At 36.6% G+C, this 14,912-nt stretch overlaps 1 protein-coding gene across 1 annotated transcript in view; it reads left to right on the forward strand.

The window, feature by feature from the left end:
* ATP7A (ATPase copper transporting alpha) overlaps positions 1–14,912 on the forward strand; it is a 101,303-nt gene that overhangs the window by 64,648 nt on the left and 21,743 nt on the right. The window contains 4 exon segments of the mRNA XM_037822881.1: positions 11,172–11,333; positions 12,869–12,945; positions 13,145–13,370; positions 14,293–14,526. Of these exon segments, the coding sequence (XP_037678809.1) occupies positions 11,172–11,333; positions 12,869–12,945; positions 13,145–13,370; positions 14,293–14,526 (699 nt within the window).

Raw genomic sequence — 14,912 nt, forward strand, 5'->3', positions numbered from 1 at the left:
TTTTCTCTATGAGCTTGCATATTCTCTGATACTTTCTTTGTGCTTACCAAAGAAAATTAATTTAACATCCTAAATCTATAACAATCTTGTTTGCTTTGATACCAAATTAACTTCAGTAGTATGCACATACTATGTTCCTATATCCTCCTTCCCCATACCTTTATGTAGTTCCTGTCACAAATTACGTTTATACATTATGAGCCCAGAACTACTGATATATAATTACATTTTATGCATTCATTTTTAGATCCTGTAGGAAGTGAAAAGTGGAATTACAAACCCAAAATACAATAATATTGGCATTTATATTTACCCATGTTGTTACCCCTACCAGAGAACTTTATTTCTTCATGCAGCTTCAATCTATTATATATTGTCCTTTCTTTTCAACCTGCAGAGCTCTCTTTAGCATCTCTTGTAGGGCCAGTCTGTTGGTGAAGAACTCTCTCATCTTTTGTTTATCTGGGAATATCTTAATCTCTCCCTCAATACTGAAAACAGTTTTGCCAGATATAGAATTATTGGTTGGCAATTTTTTGCTTTCAGAACTTTACTTATGTCTTCCCACTGTCTTCTTGCCTCCATGGTTTTTGATGAGAAATTGGCACTTAATCTTATTAAGGCTCTGTTGTACATGACATACATGTTGCTTCTCTCTTGTGGCATTGAGAATTCTCTTTTTCTTCGGCATTCAACTATTTGATTTTAATATGCTGTGATGTGGGAATTTTTAATTTCTGTTACTGTGGTCTTCATCTCTGTTTGGCCCCTTTTCATAATTTCCAACTTTCTGTTGATATTCTCTTTGTATTCATCTGTCATTTTCCTGATAAAAAAAATTCCCTAGAGGGGTTCAATGGCAGATTGGAGCCAGAAGAAAAAAGAATCAGTGGATTTGAAAATAACACAATTGAAATCTTCCATTCTGAAGAGTACAAAGAAGAAAGAATGAAGAAAAATGAACAGAGCCTGAAGAAACCGTGAGACTCCATCAAGCATATCAATATATACCATGTGGGAGTCCCAGAAGGAGAAGAAATAGAGAAAGGGGCAGAAAGTATATTCAAAGAAATAATGGCTGCAAACTTCCCAAGCTGAACGACAGACATGCATATGTACATCCAAGGTGCTCAAAGAACTCCAAACAGAATGAGCCCAAATATACCCACACCACAGCATATTAAAGCATTAGAAACTATCAATCAGGAGGACCACACATGGGACATACGAGACACAGATTTTTTAAAAATAGTCCTAAATAGAAAAATGTGGACGAAGAACTAAAGGAAATCAGGAAAATGACAGATGAACACAAAGAGAATATCAATAGAAATCTGTCATTTTCCTGATAGAAAGGAAATGCTTTGTTCATGCTTTTGTTCATGCTTTCATATTCTCCTTTGCCTGGGCCTTTGCTCCCTGTTTCTTTGTATGTTTTGTGGTCTTTCATTAAAACCTAGATTTTTGGTATTCTAAGGTGTTACCACTGGAATTTAGAGTCTGGGGTGTCTTTTCTTTAAGTTTGTATGCACCCAGTGGTATGGTATGACAGAGCTTTCCTTGAATGCCAGTTGTCAGGAGCCAACATAAAAGAATAAGAAAGAAAAAAGCAAACACCTTTCCGAATCTTTGCAGATTGACCTGCGCAAGCACTCTCCTTCAGAGCCTATCCATACAATGAGTTTCATGAATAGCTCCATACCAAAGAATAGGGGCTGCCTTGATCCTTTCTCTGGATACATCTTTTCTTAGGCATACATGTTTGGCTCCAGAAATTCCCCCATATATGTTGATACAAATGTCCACTCTTCCATAGGAAACAGTTTCCTTACAGTCCCAGGGGGACTGTACTGTTTATCCTACAGCCAGCAATCTCTTGCCCCAGGCATCTACTTGACTGCTCTCCCACAGTGTTCTATAGGAGAGCTCTGTGAACTGCATTCTTTTTTAATGTAATTTTATTGGAATATATTCACATAACATACAGTCATCCAGAGTGTACAATTGTTCCCAGTTTCATCATATAGTTGTGCATTCAACACCACAATCAACTTTTGAACATTTTCATCATGCTAAAAAATAAAAATGAAAATGAGAATAAAACTAAAAGAGAACATTCAAAGCATCCCATACTGCTCCTCCCCCTTCATTTACTTCTTTAAAATTGAAATATATTCATTTATCATAGTCATCCAAAGTGTAAAACAATTTTTCACAGTATCATCATGTAATTGTACATTCCATCACAATTTTTGAACATTTGCATTATTCCAAAAGATAAAAATAAGAATAAAAGCAAAAAGAACACTCTAACGTCCCATATTCCCCTCCTCCATATTATTCATTTACTTTTTGTCCCCATTTTTTCTACTCATTTGTCCATACTGTGGGTAAAGGGAGTGTGAGCCATAAGGTCTTCTGTGAATTGCCTTCTACATGCAGGACAAGTTCTGGGCTGGCGAATCCCTCAGGCTACCACCAGACAGATTGGGCTAGACATACACGCTCCCAGTATGTGCACAAGGGTTATTCTGTTCCCTCCAGAACTGGGATTAGCTGTCCTCACTGGGAGCTGAGTTAATGAGGGATGGGGTGGTGCCAACAGGGTATCATGAAAACATACTGCTTTTAAGGGCCTTTATCTTATTTCAGCACGTGCCTTATTACTACATTCCTTTAACTGTTGTCTGGAACTTTGAGAAAGGTGTTTCTACCCATTCTTTGTGGTTGTTCAAAGCCTCTGTGGGGTAATGGAGTCCTGAAGCTTCACATTGCACCATCTAGTTCAGGACTGGTGTATGTGTTTTGTTTTGTTCTGTTTTTTTCACTCAAATAGACACTATTGATTTTGTTAAGGTCAGGAAGAATGATTTGTTGATAGGTAAGTATTAAGTGTCAAACATGAAATCTGTGGTGTCTGTGTTTTTAATTATTGCATCTTCTTGATAGATTGGTCCTTTTATCATTATAAAGTATCCTTTGTCTCTATTAAGAATTTTTGCCTTAAGTTTGTTTTGTCTGATGTTAGTGTAACTACTCCAGGTCTCTTGATTATTGTTTGAATATTTTGTCCAGCCTTTTACTGTCAACCATTTTGTGTCTCTGAATCTAAAGTGTATCTCTTATAGATGGCATGTAGTTGGAACGTGTTTTACTAATCCATTCTTCCAACTTCTGCCTTTTACCTGTAGTGTTTTATCCATTGACATTTACTGCAACAACTAATGAGGTGGGATTTATGCCTGCCATTTTTCTACTTGTTTTCTTTATGTATGAGGTCTTTATTCCTCTATTCCTCCATTCTGCCTCCTAATTGAATTAAACCGATAGTTTCTAATATATCATTTTAATTACTTTCTTGTTTCTTTTACTGAATATATATTTTTATTTTCTTTAATATACCCCTGGGGGTTGCAATTAACATCTTAATTTACAACAATGTAGTTTGGATTATTACTTACTTAATTTCAGTAGTATTAAAAACTTTGCTCCTATGTTGCTCTGTTCCCTCCCATCCTTTGTGTTCTTATAGTCATACACATTACACATTTATATATTGTGTGCTCATCATGCAGATTTATAATGATTGTCTTATGCAGTTTTCTTTTAAATCAGATAGGAGATCAAAAGGAGTTACAAACAAAGAATTCACTTATACTATTTTTACATTTACCTATGTAGTTGCCTTTACTAGAGCTCTTTTTTAAAATTCATATTTATTGAGATATATTCACATACAATGCAGTCATACAAAACAAAGCATACATTCAATTCTTTACAGCACCATTATATAGTTGTGCATTCATCACCAAAACTAATTTTTGACATTTTCATTACCACACACGCAAAAATAATAAGAATAAAAATTAAAGGGAAAAAGAGCAATTAAAGTAAAAAAGAACACTGGGTGCCTCTTTTTTTTCTTCCCCCATTTTTCTACTCATTAATCCATACACTGGGCAAAGGAGAATGTGGTCCATGTGGCTTTCCCAGTCACGTTGTCACCCCTCATAAGCTACATTTTTATACAATTGTCTTCAAGATTCATGGGTTCTGGGTTGTAGTTTGATAGTTTCAGGTATTTACTGCTAGCTATTCCAATTCATTAGAACCTAAAATGGGTTGTCTATATTGTGCGTAAGAGTGCCCACCAGAGCGACCTTTCGGCTCCTTTTGGAATCTCTCTGCCACTGAAGCTTATTTCATTGCCTTTGATATCCACCTTTTGGTCAAGAAGATGTTCTCCATCCCATGATGCCAGGTCTACGTTCCTCCCCAGGAGTCATATTCCACGTTATCAGGGGGATTCACTCCCCTGGGTGTCAGATCCCACTTAAGGAGGAGGGCAGTGATTTCACCTGCCAGGTTGGCTTAGCTAGAGAGACAGGGCCACATCTGAGCAACAAAGAGGCACTCAGGAGGAGGCTCTTAGGCACAATTACAGGGAGGCCTAACCTCTCCTTTGCAGCAACAGTCTTTCCAAGGGCAAGTCCTGTGGTAGAGGCCTCAGCCCATCAAACCACCAGTCCCCTATGTCTGTGAGCACATCAGCAACCATCGATGTGGGGGAGCCCAACACCCCTGCATTCTCCACCAGCTCCTCAAGGGGGCTCTGCATATTTTTTTCATTTTTTTTTTAATTATTAACTTTTTTTTAAATCAACTATAGAAAAAAATAAAAAAAAAACATACAATAAAAACAACATTTCAAACAAACCGTAACAAGGGAGTCCAACATGTTCCTACTCTACCCCAAGAAAATAACCTAATATAGCAGCATTTCTGTGAACTTGTTCCTAACATAGCCATCAGAAATTAACAAACTATGCTCATTCCTGGGCATTCCCAGAATGTTAAATTTACCCACGATAGCTTATCTGTTCTTATTGGGTTATCATTCCCCCTTCATTAATTGCTCTCTATCACTAGTTGCCCTACAGTCTACATTATAAACCATTTATTTTTAGGAGTATGTTGTTTAACCTCCAGATGTTTGTGAATTTTCTAAGTCTCTGATGGTTACTGACTTCTAATTGTATTCCGTTGTGGTCAAAGAATGTGCTTTGAATAATTTCAATTTTTTAAAATTTATTGAGGCTTGTTTTATGTCCCAGCATATGGTCTATTCTGGAGAAAGTTCCGTGATCACTAGAGAAGAATGTGTATCCTGGCGATTTGGGATGTAATGTTCTATATATGTCTGTTAAATCAAATTCATTTATCCGATTGTTTAGGTTTTCAATTTCCTTGTTGGTCTTCTGTCTGGTTGATTTAACTATAGGAGAGAGTGATGTGTTGAAGTCTCCCACAATTATTGTGGAAACATCAATTGCTTCCTTTAGTTTTGCCAGTGTTTCTCTCATGTATTTTGTGGCACCTTGATTGGGTGCATAGACATTTATGATTGTTATTTCTTCTTGTTGAATTGCCCTTTTATTACTATGTAGTGGCCTTCTTTATCTCTCAAAACATCCCTGCATTTAAAGTCTATTTTATCTGAGATTAATATTGCCACACCTGCTTTCTTTTGGCTGTAGCTTGCATGAAATATTTTTTTCCATCCTTTCACTTTCAGTTTCTTTGTGTCCCTGTGTCTAAGATGAGTCTCTTGTATGCAACATATTGATGGTTCATATTTTTTGATCCATTCTGCCAATCTATATCTTTTAATTGAGGAGTTTAATCCACTTACATTCAACATTATTTCTGTGAATTCATTTCTTGAATCGGCCATCCTATCCTCTGGTTTTATGTTTGTCAGATGTATTTTTTCCCTCTCTTTCTCATTGTCCTTTAATGAACCAATATTGAATCTCTTTAATACTTAAACTTTCTCCATCTCTCTCTCTCCTTTCTTTGTTTCTCTGTCAGTAGGGCTCTCTTTAGTATGTGAAGTAGGGCAGGTCTTTTATTAGCAAAATCTCTCAGCATTTGTTTGTCTGTGAAAAATTTAAGCTCTCCCTCAAATTTGAAGGAGAGCTTTGCTGGATAAAGTACTCTTGATTGGAAATTTTTCTCTCTCAGAAGTTTAGTTATGTCCTGACACTGCCTTCTCGCCTCCATAGTGGCTGCTGAGTTGTCACTACTTAGTCTTATGTTGTTTCCTTTGTATGTGGTGAATTGCTTTTCTCTTGCTGCTTTCAGAACTTGCTCCTTCTCTTCAGTATTTGACAGTCTGATCAGAATATGTCTTGGAATGGGTTTATTTGGATTTACTCTATTTGGAGCTCACCAGGCATTTATGCTTTGTGTATTTATATTGTGTAGAAGGTTTGGGAATTTTTCCCCAACAATTTCTCTGAATACTCTTTCTAGACCTTTACCCTTCTCTTCGCTTTCTGGGACACCAATGAGTCTTACATTTGGATGTTTTATTTTATCTATCATATCCCTGAGGTCCATTTCGAGTTTTTCAATTTTTTCCCCATTCTTTCTTTTGTTCTTTCATTTTCCATTCTGTGGCCCTCGAGGTCACTGATTCATTGTTCAGCTTCCTCTAGTCTTGTATGAATATCCAGAATCTTTTTAATTGGTCAACAGTTTCTTTTATTTCCATAAGATCATCTACTTTTTTATTTACTCTTGCAATTTCTTCTTTATGCTCTTCTAGGGTCTTCTTCATGTCCTTTATATCCTGTGCCATGCTCTTTTTCATGTCCTTTATATCCTGTGCCATACTCTTGTTGTTCATCTTTAGTTCTTTGATTAATTGCTCCAAGTACTGTGTCTCCTTTGATCTTTTAATTTGGGTGTTTGGGTTTGGGTTCTCCATATTGTGTTGTTTTATCATGTGCTTTAAATTTTTCTGTTGTTTTTGACCTCTTCACATTTGCTGAACTTCACAGGGTTCTTTTAGGATATGTAGGATTATTCGAAAACTAACCTCTAATTTGTCAGATCTATAGCTTGGTGGCATATACTTTCTCTAACTAACCAGCAGATAGTGTTTGTGAGTCACCTATTCCCCTCAAGTCAGTTCTCCCCAACTTTATCCTTGTGGTGTGTGGGGGTCTGGTTCTTGTGGGGTCCAATTGGTGCACCAAGTTTGGGTGTGTTGTTGGTGCTGTCCGCCCTGAATGTGGGGCATGTGTCTGAGCAGTTAGGGAGGGAGGACAGCTTTAGTAATCAAACATCCCAGGTGTTCCTGAAGATTTAAGGCTGTTGCAAGAGTCTAAAACTTCCATTCAGTCTCACCACAGATTGCCTTTGCTGCTGACCCACAAGTCCTTGGTATTGGCGTATGGTCCCTGGGATTTCTGAGTGGGTCCCTCTTCTAAGCCATGCCCTTCTAGGGCCTCTGCTGAGGGAAGGCTGTGCTACGTCAAAAGTGCGCGCTGTCTCTCAAGGAAAGTTCCGGGCTGCTGGGCCATGCAGGGGTGTTCCCAGCCTGCTGTAAGGATGACTGTATGGGGCATGTTAATTTCCCTCTTTTCACATGGCTCCATCTTCCCAGCTCCAGGACAATTAGCTGTGGATGCACAACAGGCTACTGTCCACGCCCAATATTGTGGCTTGTGCATGTGATGCTGGAAACACTTCATGTTACACTGGGTTTTTTTTTTTTGGCGAGGCTCTGGGCTTTGGCGCTGGCACTAGGCAGGAGCATTCCCAGCCTGCTGGGAAGATGGCTGCAAGGGGCATGGTTAGTTTCCCCTTTTTTCTCACCTCTGCCTTCCTCGCTCTGAGACAATCAGCAGCAGGCGCATGAAAGGCTATCTTCCATGTCAAATATTGAGGCATTCGCACAGCCCATTACTGCCGTGCTTCACTGTATGGTTCTTGCTGCCGTATCTGCGGCTGCTTTTGGGTTTTTTAAAAAAGAACTAGTCTGCCTCCAAACACCAAGCTATGGTTTCCCCATACTGCAGCATGGCTGCCAGATATTCAGCAGGCTTACTCACTCGTTTCAGAACACAGACTCCCAGTTTCACCAAGTGCGCAGTCCCTGTTGATTTAGGAGACCTTGTCCAGCTGGTGCATCACTGGAACTGGTGTTCTGGGTCACTTTCTGGCTTTTATCTTGTATTTTTCATGGAGGTGTTTTTTTGTCCTGTCTCTCCTAGCCACCATTTTAGGTTCTTTATTAGAGCTCTTTATTTATTCATGTGGTTTTGAGTTACTGTCTAGTGTCTTTTCATTTCAACCTGAAGGACTCCTTTTAGTATTTCTTTTAAAGCAGTTTTGCTAGTGCCAGTGTTCTGGTACATATGTCTTGGAATGTCTTATTTCCTTCTTCATATTTTCATATTTGAAGGAGTATAGTTTTGCCAGCTGTAGCATTCTTGGTTGACAGTCTTTTACTTTCAGCACTTTGAATATGTCATCCCATGGCCTTCTGGCCTCCATGGTTTACATTTAGAAGTCAACTATTATTCTTATTATGAATCCCTTGTATATGATGAGTTGTCCTTTTTTCCCCCTGCTTTTAAGATTGTCTCCTTGCTTTTGGCTTTTAACAGTTGGATCATGATATATAACTATAGATCTCTTTGAGTTTATTCTATTTGTAGTTGAGCTTCTTGGATGTATAAATTAATGTCTATTATCAAATTTGGGACATTTTTGTCTCATTTTTTCAGATTTTCTGTCTGCTTCTTTTTTCCTATTTTTCTGGAACTCTCATTATGTGTATGTTTGTATGCTTGATCCAATAGGTGTCTGAGGCTCTGTTCATTTTTCTTTGTTCTCCTTTTTTTCCTATTTTCAGAGTGGGTAATCTCAATTGGTTTTTCTTCAAGTTTGCAGATTCTTCATTCTGCCTCATCAAATCTACTAATGAGCCCTTCTAGTGAATTTTTCATTTTATTTATTGTCCTTTTCAACTCCATAATTTCTATTTGTTAGGATTTTCAATTGAGAAGAGAAGAAAACTCAATCAAAAGGAGTTTTATTGTCTGGCCATGTGCAGGTGGGCTGAAGCCTAAGAAAATGGCAACAGACCCAAGCCAAGGGACAGAAGGCCCTATAAAGGATGGTTGGTGGGAAGTTCTTTGTCCAGGGAAGGGGAGGCTGGCAGATCTAGGTGTACAGTTTCTTAGTGGCTACTTTTGGGCTTTGGGGAAAGTGGGTAGTTGGCAAGTTTCCGTTGGCTGATTTGAAAGCAGGGGCTTGGAAGCAGGCAAGTTTAAACTTTTAACATTCAGGATTCCTAAGGGTGGGGGTGGTGGCTTATTGCAGACCTGCAGGGTTCCTAGGGCACAGAGGGGCAGTGGCTCTATCACAGAATTCCTAAGGGTGGTGGTGGGGTGAGGGCCCAGGACCTAAAACTAACACTATTTGGTTCTTTTTCTAAAAATATAATTTATGTCTCTTTATTGATATTTTTTATTTGGTGATATATCATTCTCATACTTTCCTTTAATTGTTTAGACATGGTTTTGTTCTTTGAATATATCTTAAACAGCCTATTTAATGTCATTGTTTATGAAGTACAACATTTGTGCTTCCTCAAGGACAGTTTCTGTTGATAGCTTTGTGTTCTGTGTATGGGTCATACTTGATTGTTTTCTTTAAATTTCTTGTAATTTTTGACTGAAAACTGGACATTTTAAATGATACAATGTGACATTTTTGGAAATCAGATTCTCTTTTCTCTCCAGTGTTTATTGTTGTTACTGTTTCTGTTGCTATATTCTTTGTTTTGTGTGGCCATTGAAGTCTCTGCTCAACTATTTTAGTAGTCAGTTAATGGTTGGCGAGATATTTCATTAAATATTTGGAAACAATAAGTCTCTCAATCTTTTCCAGTGGGTTCTATGTACCTATTTGGGCATGCCCTCAATTTTCAGTCATGCAGCTGCATCTCTGCTTTAGTTTTCACTTCGTGCTTGCCCCGAGCCTCAATGTCAGCCTGAGGTGAGAGCTTAGGACCTTCTCATATCTTTCCTGATCATATGCTAAGCCCTGGACGTGCCCACAGACCTAGGAATATGAGTGGCCTTCTAAATACTCAAGAATTTGTTGGAGCTTTTCACAGCCTATGGACATCTGCTTCCTCAGCTTTTCCTTTTAAGTTTTTTTTTAGCCTATTGTTTATCCCAACTGTTACTCACTGCCTCAGGCAGCCACGAAGTTAAACAATTGCCTCTAATTGATTTTGACATAATTTACATGGGGAAAGGCTTTTCATAGTGACTGAGCTCTAGTCAGGGCAAACAGAGAGAGCCTCACAGGTGGAGTCTTCCAGGAAACTGTCAGGTTAAATAATGATAATTTTCTGGGAATGAAGCTTTGAAGGTGCTCCAACCCTGTTCTGCCTCTCTGGTGGCTTCCATGCTGCTGATTTCACTGTGATTGTGGGCTGTTGGTTTTCAATGGTACCTCAGAGCTTGGGCAGGAATGGGCATAGTTCAAGTATAACACCACAAAATTGCTATTCTTATCAAGATTCATTACTTTTTCTTGAATAAATGCTTCCCAGATTGCTGCAAGTTTTCTTTTTAATTTGTAGATTTCTGAAAATTTTGATTTTGATAATATTTAACAGTTTTCTCATTGCTTTTATAGAGAGAATTTTCAAAGATCCTTCCTCCACCATTTTTGCTAATATCCCCATAGTAGATATTCTTGAATAAATGGTTCCTAATTTCTTCTTTGGTCAATTTCCAGAATGTTTCAGTGGTTGTTTTTGCCAATTTTGTCCAGTTTTTTTTAGGAGAGAAGTTTAGCCAAGCTCCTCACATAGCCACTCTGGTAGTCCTGCCTCTCCAACTTAGAATTTAGTGTTCAACTAAACTATAAATCCACTCAAGATATAGAGAAACAATATTTTTACACATACAAAGGCCAAAAAGGTTTCCCACCCGTAAACCCCCACTAAATAAAGTATTAAAGGCTATACTTCAGCAAAATGAAAATCATATCTGGCAGGAAGCGAGGCATTGGATAGAAAGAAAAATGATAAATGCCAAATTCTTTATCACTGAGCAATAGTGACAGGAAGTAGGGGACTTTTAATGAGATACTGATTTTTTCTCAAGCCTGTTGCAGCTAGTACCATATCTTTGTTTCAGTATGGTATAAAAATTTTGTTATGATCATATCTAAACATAGTTAGGATGTTGTGTGGTAATCCCATGTTATAAGAGTCCTTTTAGTTAAAAGTAATAATTCTCCTCATGTTTAACAGAGGGAAAAGTATTTCTGAATAACAAAGCCTTTGTGTTTAACAGGTGAGAGGAATGACTTGTGCCTCCTGTGTACATGAAATAGAGTCTACTCTCACAAAACACAGCAGAATCTTCTACTGCTCTGTGGCCCTGGCAACCAACAAAGCACATATTAAATATGATCCAGAAATTATTGGTCCTAGAGATATTATCTATACAACTGAAGTAAGTGCTAAGACTGCATTGTGTGTTCTTCCATATTCAATCAGTGCTCTCTTGAATAAGTTCTCTTGAATAAGTTTTGCATAGGAGAGAATGAAAAAAAAAAGTTGACTCTCTTGAGTACTTCACACAAGATCTGTCTCAACATTTGATCAAAATGTGTCTGCATTTTTTTCTTGTACTTTGTCAGGAAGAGTCAGAGGAACATTGACACTATTAATCAGGAACAGGTTTATGTTAGAACTGCGTATGATTTACTACTACCTGTAAATCATTTATGGGTGTTTAGAAAATGGACAAAAGTTAGGTGTAATTGGTTATGACTAAGAGTCATTCTAATCATTAAGAAAGTGAAGCATTCTGCTAGATGCTTTATTGTTTTTTAGGTCAAAGTAAATGTCTTGTTTTTACATTAGAGTAAAAAATTTTAAAGTCAAACCCTTTTCTTTATGACAGACTCATCTTGTGTTCTTCAGTAAATCTTAGGTGGTAATTCATGTGAAATGCTTTAAAAGCTTCAATGTGGTACAAAAATGGTGTAATGATCTTATTTAAAGCTGCTAATAGTTCAGATAAGATTCCATTAGTATTGACAACAATACCATTGACATCTTTGTGAAGCTAACATTATGAGTATCTGTTAGGTGGCAGTTACCAAGATCACAAAGCTTCAACTTTTAATTTAATTCTCACAGTATCCCTTAAAATTAGTGTAGTTACCTTCATGTTGGGGGAGAGGAAACTGAGGAGAACAGAAGTTCTAAATCCAGGCTGGCTCTTTTCACTGTGCTACACTGCCAACTAATGTAAGATGACAGCATTTTCCCTCATAGTAGAAAATATATTTTGCTGTCTATGCTCACGTGAGTCTTACTTAAGTATCATTTCCTTTTTATACTTTGTTTTATTGGGGAAAATAATTTTTATTCATGTTCTTTTTCTGAGAGAACAAGAGTAAAGACTGCATATACAAGTTCTTAAATAATGTGTTTTGTATGGTACTAGCATTAAAGCCTATGATTCAGTATTCTGTACCTTGTTCAAGGTGTATGTGTGTTTATGTATACATATATATGTGTGTGCATGTATATCAAAGCTAATTTTTTAAAAACTGGCATATGTTAATATTAGTAGATTTTGCTTGTCTAAATGTGATAGTCATTGTTTAACTGCTGAATTTTGTCTTTATTTAGGTCATCAAACACTCTGTCAGTCTGACCAAGGAACAGATTCTGCTTGTTTCTAAAATTACTTATTAGAGACTATAGTTATCTCTTGATATAATTATAACCCCTACTAAGGAACACTGACCTTGAATCATTAGTTTAAGAACAGTAGGACAGACATTAACTAGAGTTGAGAAAATATTACAAAGGTAATTAAGAGCAGGAACCACATCATCATCTTTGTATTCCCCAGAGTGGCTTGCACTCAGTAATTGAACTGAATTGTTCTTAATTACAATACCATGACTTAGAATTCCTTTATGTAATATTTATACATTCAATGAAATAATATTTTTCTCATAATTTCCTTAGAATTTAGGTTTTGAAGCTTCTTTGGTCAAGAAAGATCTATCAGCAAATCACCTAGACTATAAATGAGAAATAAGACAGTAAGTACTTTTGGGGTGTCAGTAATAAACAAATTTTGGCTTCTCATTACAAATTTAATATCCTGATAGAATGACAGTTTTTACAGTATCATACTGAGTGGAGTGGTGATAACTTACTGTTTTTCTCTATAATATGTAAAGTCTTTAACTATAAGCTACTTACTAAAAGGATTTTTCTTTTATTATTTTTTTATATAAGATGGAGGCGGTCCTTCCTTGTGAGCCTGTTTTTCTGTATTCCTGTAATGGGGCTGATGATATATATGATGGTTATGGACCACCACCTTGCAATTCTTCACCATAATCAGAACATGAGTCAAGAAGAAATGATCAACATTCATTCTTCCATGTTCCTGGAGCACCAGATCCTGCCAGGATTATCCATTATGAATTTGCTGTCCTTTTTATTGTCTGTACCTGTTCAGGTAAGTGAAATGTTAGGAAGCATATTTGTTAATAAAGAAAATAGCCAAAATGTGGCAGGCAAGCTTATTTTTAACTGAAAAACAAGTATGAGCCAGAAGTCCGATCATTTTTTGCTGGATGCTTTACAAAAATAATCTTAAACTGAATAGTTAGTTTAAAGTAGATAATAGATTCCATTTAACCTCTAAGAATATTGTTTAATGGCAAAGCAGGGAACAAGTGTTCAAAGTTTTTGGATTTGATATTCATGTCTGCTACCATATATGACTTTATATATTTTATTTCTCCCTGGCACTTCAGTTCATAACTTTCTGAATGTTTTGATCCTTTCTTTTGGGATAAACATTTTACTGTAGAACACTTCCTTCTAATAAGTCTATTCCTTTATCTTATCCCTGTGAAAGGAAATAGTGATTTTAAAAACATCTTAGTATGTTTCTCTATATTAGTGAAAAATAAGCTTTCCAAGTATGTTTACCAACAAAAACAGCCAACAAATCCTATAGCTTGTGATATACCACTTAGGTTTAATTTTGGCAAAGTGGAGGTGAGTTTTGTATAGAAAATCCTTGTCAGAAGAATGTAATTATTTTCCTAGTTCTTGTTTCTGCTAACATCAAAAAGAAAAATCCAAGAACCGTCTAACTTTCTCTGTATTATGGAATATCCATTGGATCATAGAAACAGCCCCAAGGCATGAAAACAGAAGATCCTGTGGAGCAATTTAAATCCCTTGCTCTTCACACATACACACATGCTAAAATACAAACACTGTTGTTTAGCTTAAAATCTCTCCTTAATGTTTATGGATTAGTTAAAAGCCAAAGGACGTTAATACTGATACTATATCTTAGCTACTGAAGTGTATCTGTGAATTTTACCATTTTAAAAAATTCAGTGATTACTGTTCATATATTGCAGTTTTTCGGAGGCTGGTACTTCTAAATTCGAGCTTACAAAGCACTGAAGCATAAGACTGCGAATATGGATGTACTGATTGTGCTAGCAACCACCATTGCTTTTGCCTACTCTTTGGTTATTCTTCTGGTTGCAATGTATGAGAGAGCCAAAGTGAACCCTATTACTTTTTTTGACACACCTCCTATGCTATTTGTGTTTATTGCATTAGGTCGGTGGCTGGAACATATAGCAAAGGTAAAGTAAGAAAAGTGACATTTGTTAAAATATTTTGTAGATATATAACCATAATAGTTTTCTAGATAATTTATTGGAAATGTATGTTGATTTATGTGGTTAACCATTTACTGAAAGAATATTTTTTGTTTTGGTGACATTTTAGTTAAATATCCCTTTAGATGGTTTGCCAAATATATGGAATTAATACTGCAGATAGAACTGTATGTCCATGCTATTTTAAGAGAGAGAGACATTTGAAAAGTACGTGTCATTTATTTATCTTGTATCACATTAGTAATTGAAAACTTGATGTGACAATATAGGTTTTAAATAATGTTGAAAAAATTCACCCATCATCTCCTGCTGTAATGTAAATTACTTTCTAATCCTTTACTTTATGTTCT

This window comes from Choloepus didactylus, chromosome Y (assembly GCF_015220235.1).
Source record: "Choloepus didactylus isolate mChoDid1 chromosome Y, mChoDid1.pri, whole genome shotgun sequence".
Taxonomy (NCBI): Eukaryota; Metazoa; Chordata; class Mammalia; order Pilosa; family Megalonychidae; genus Choloepus; species Choloepus didactylus.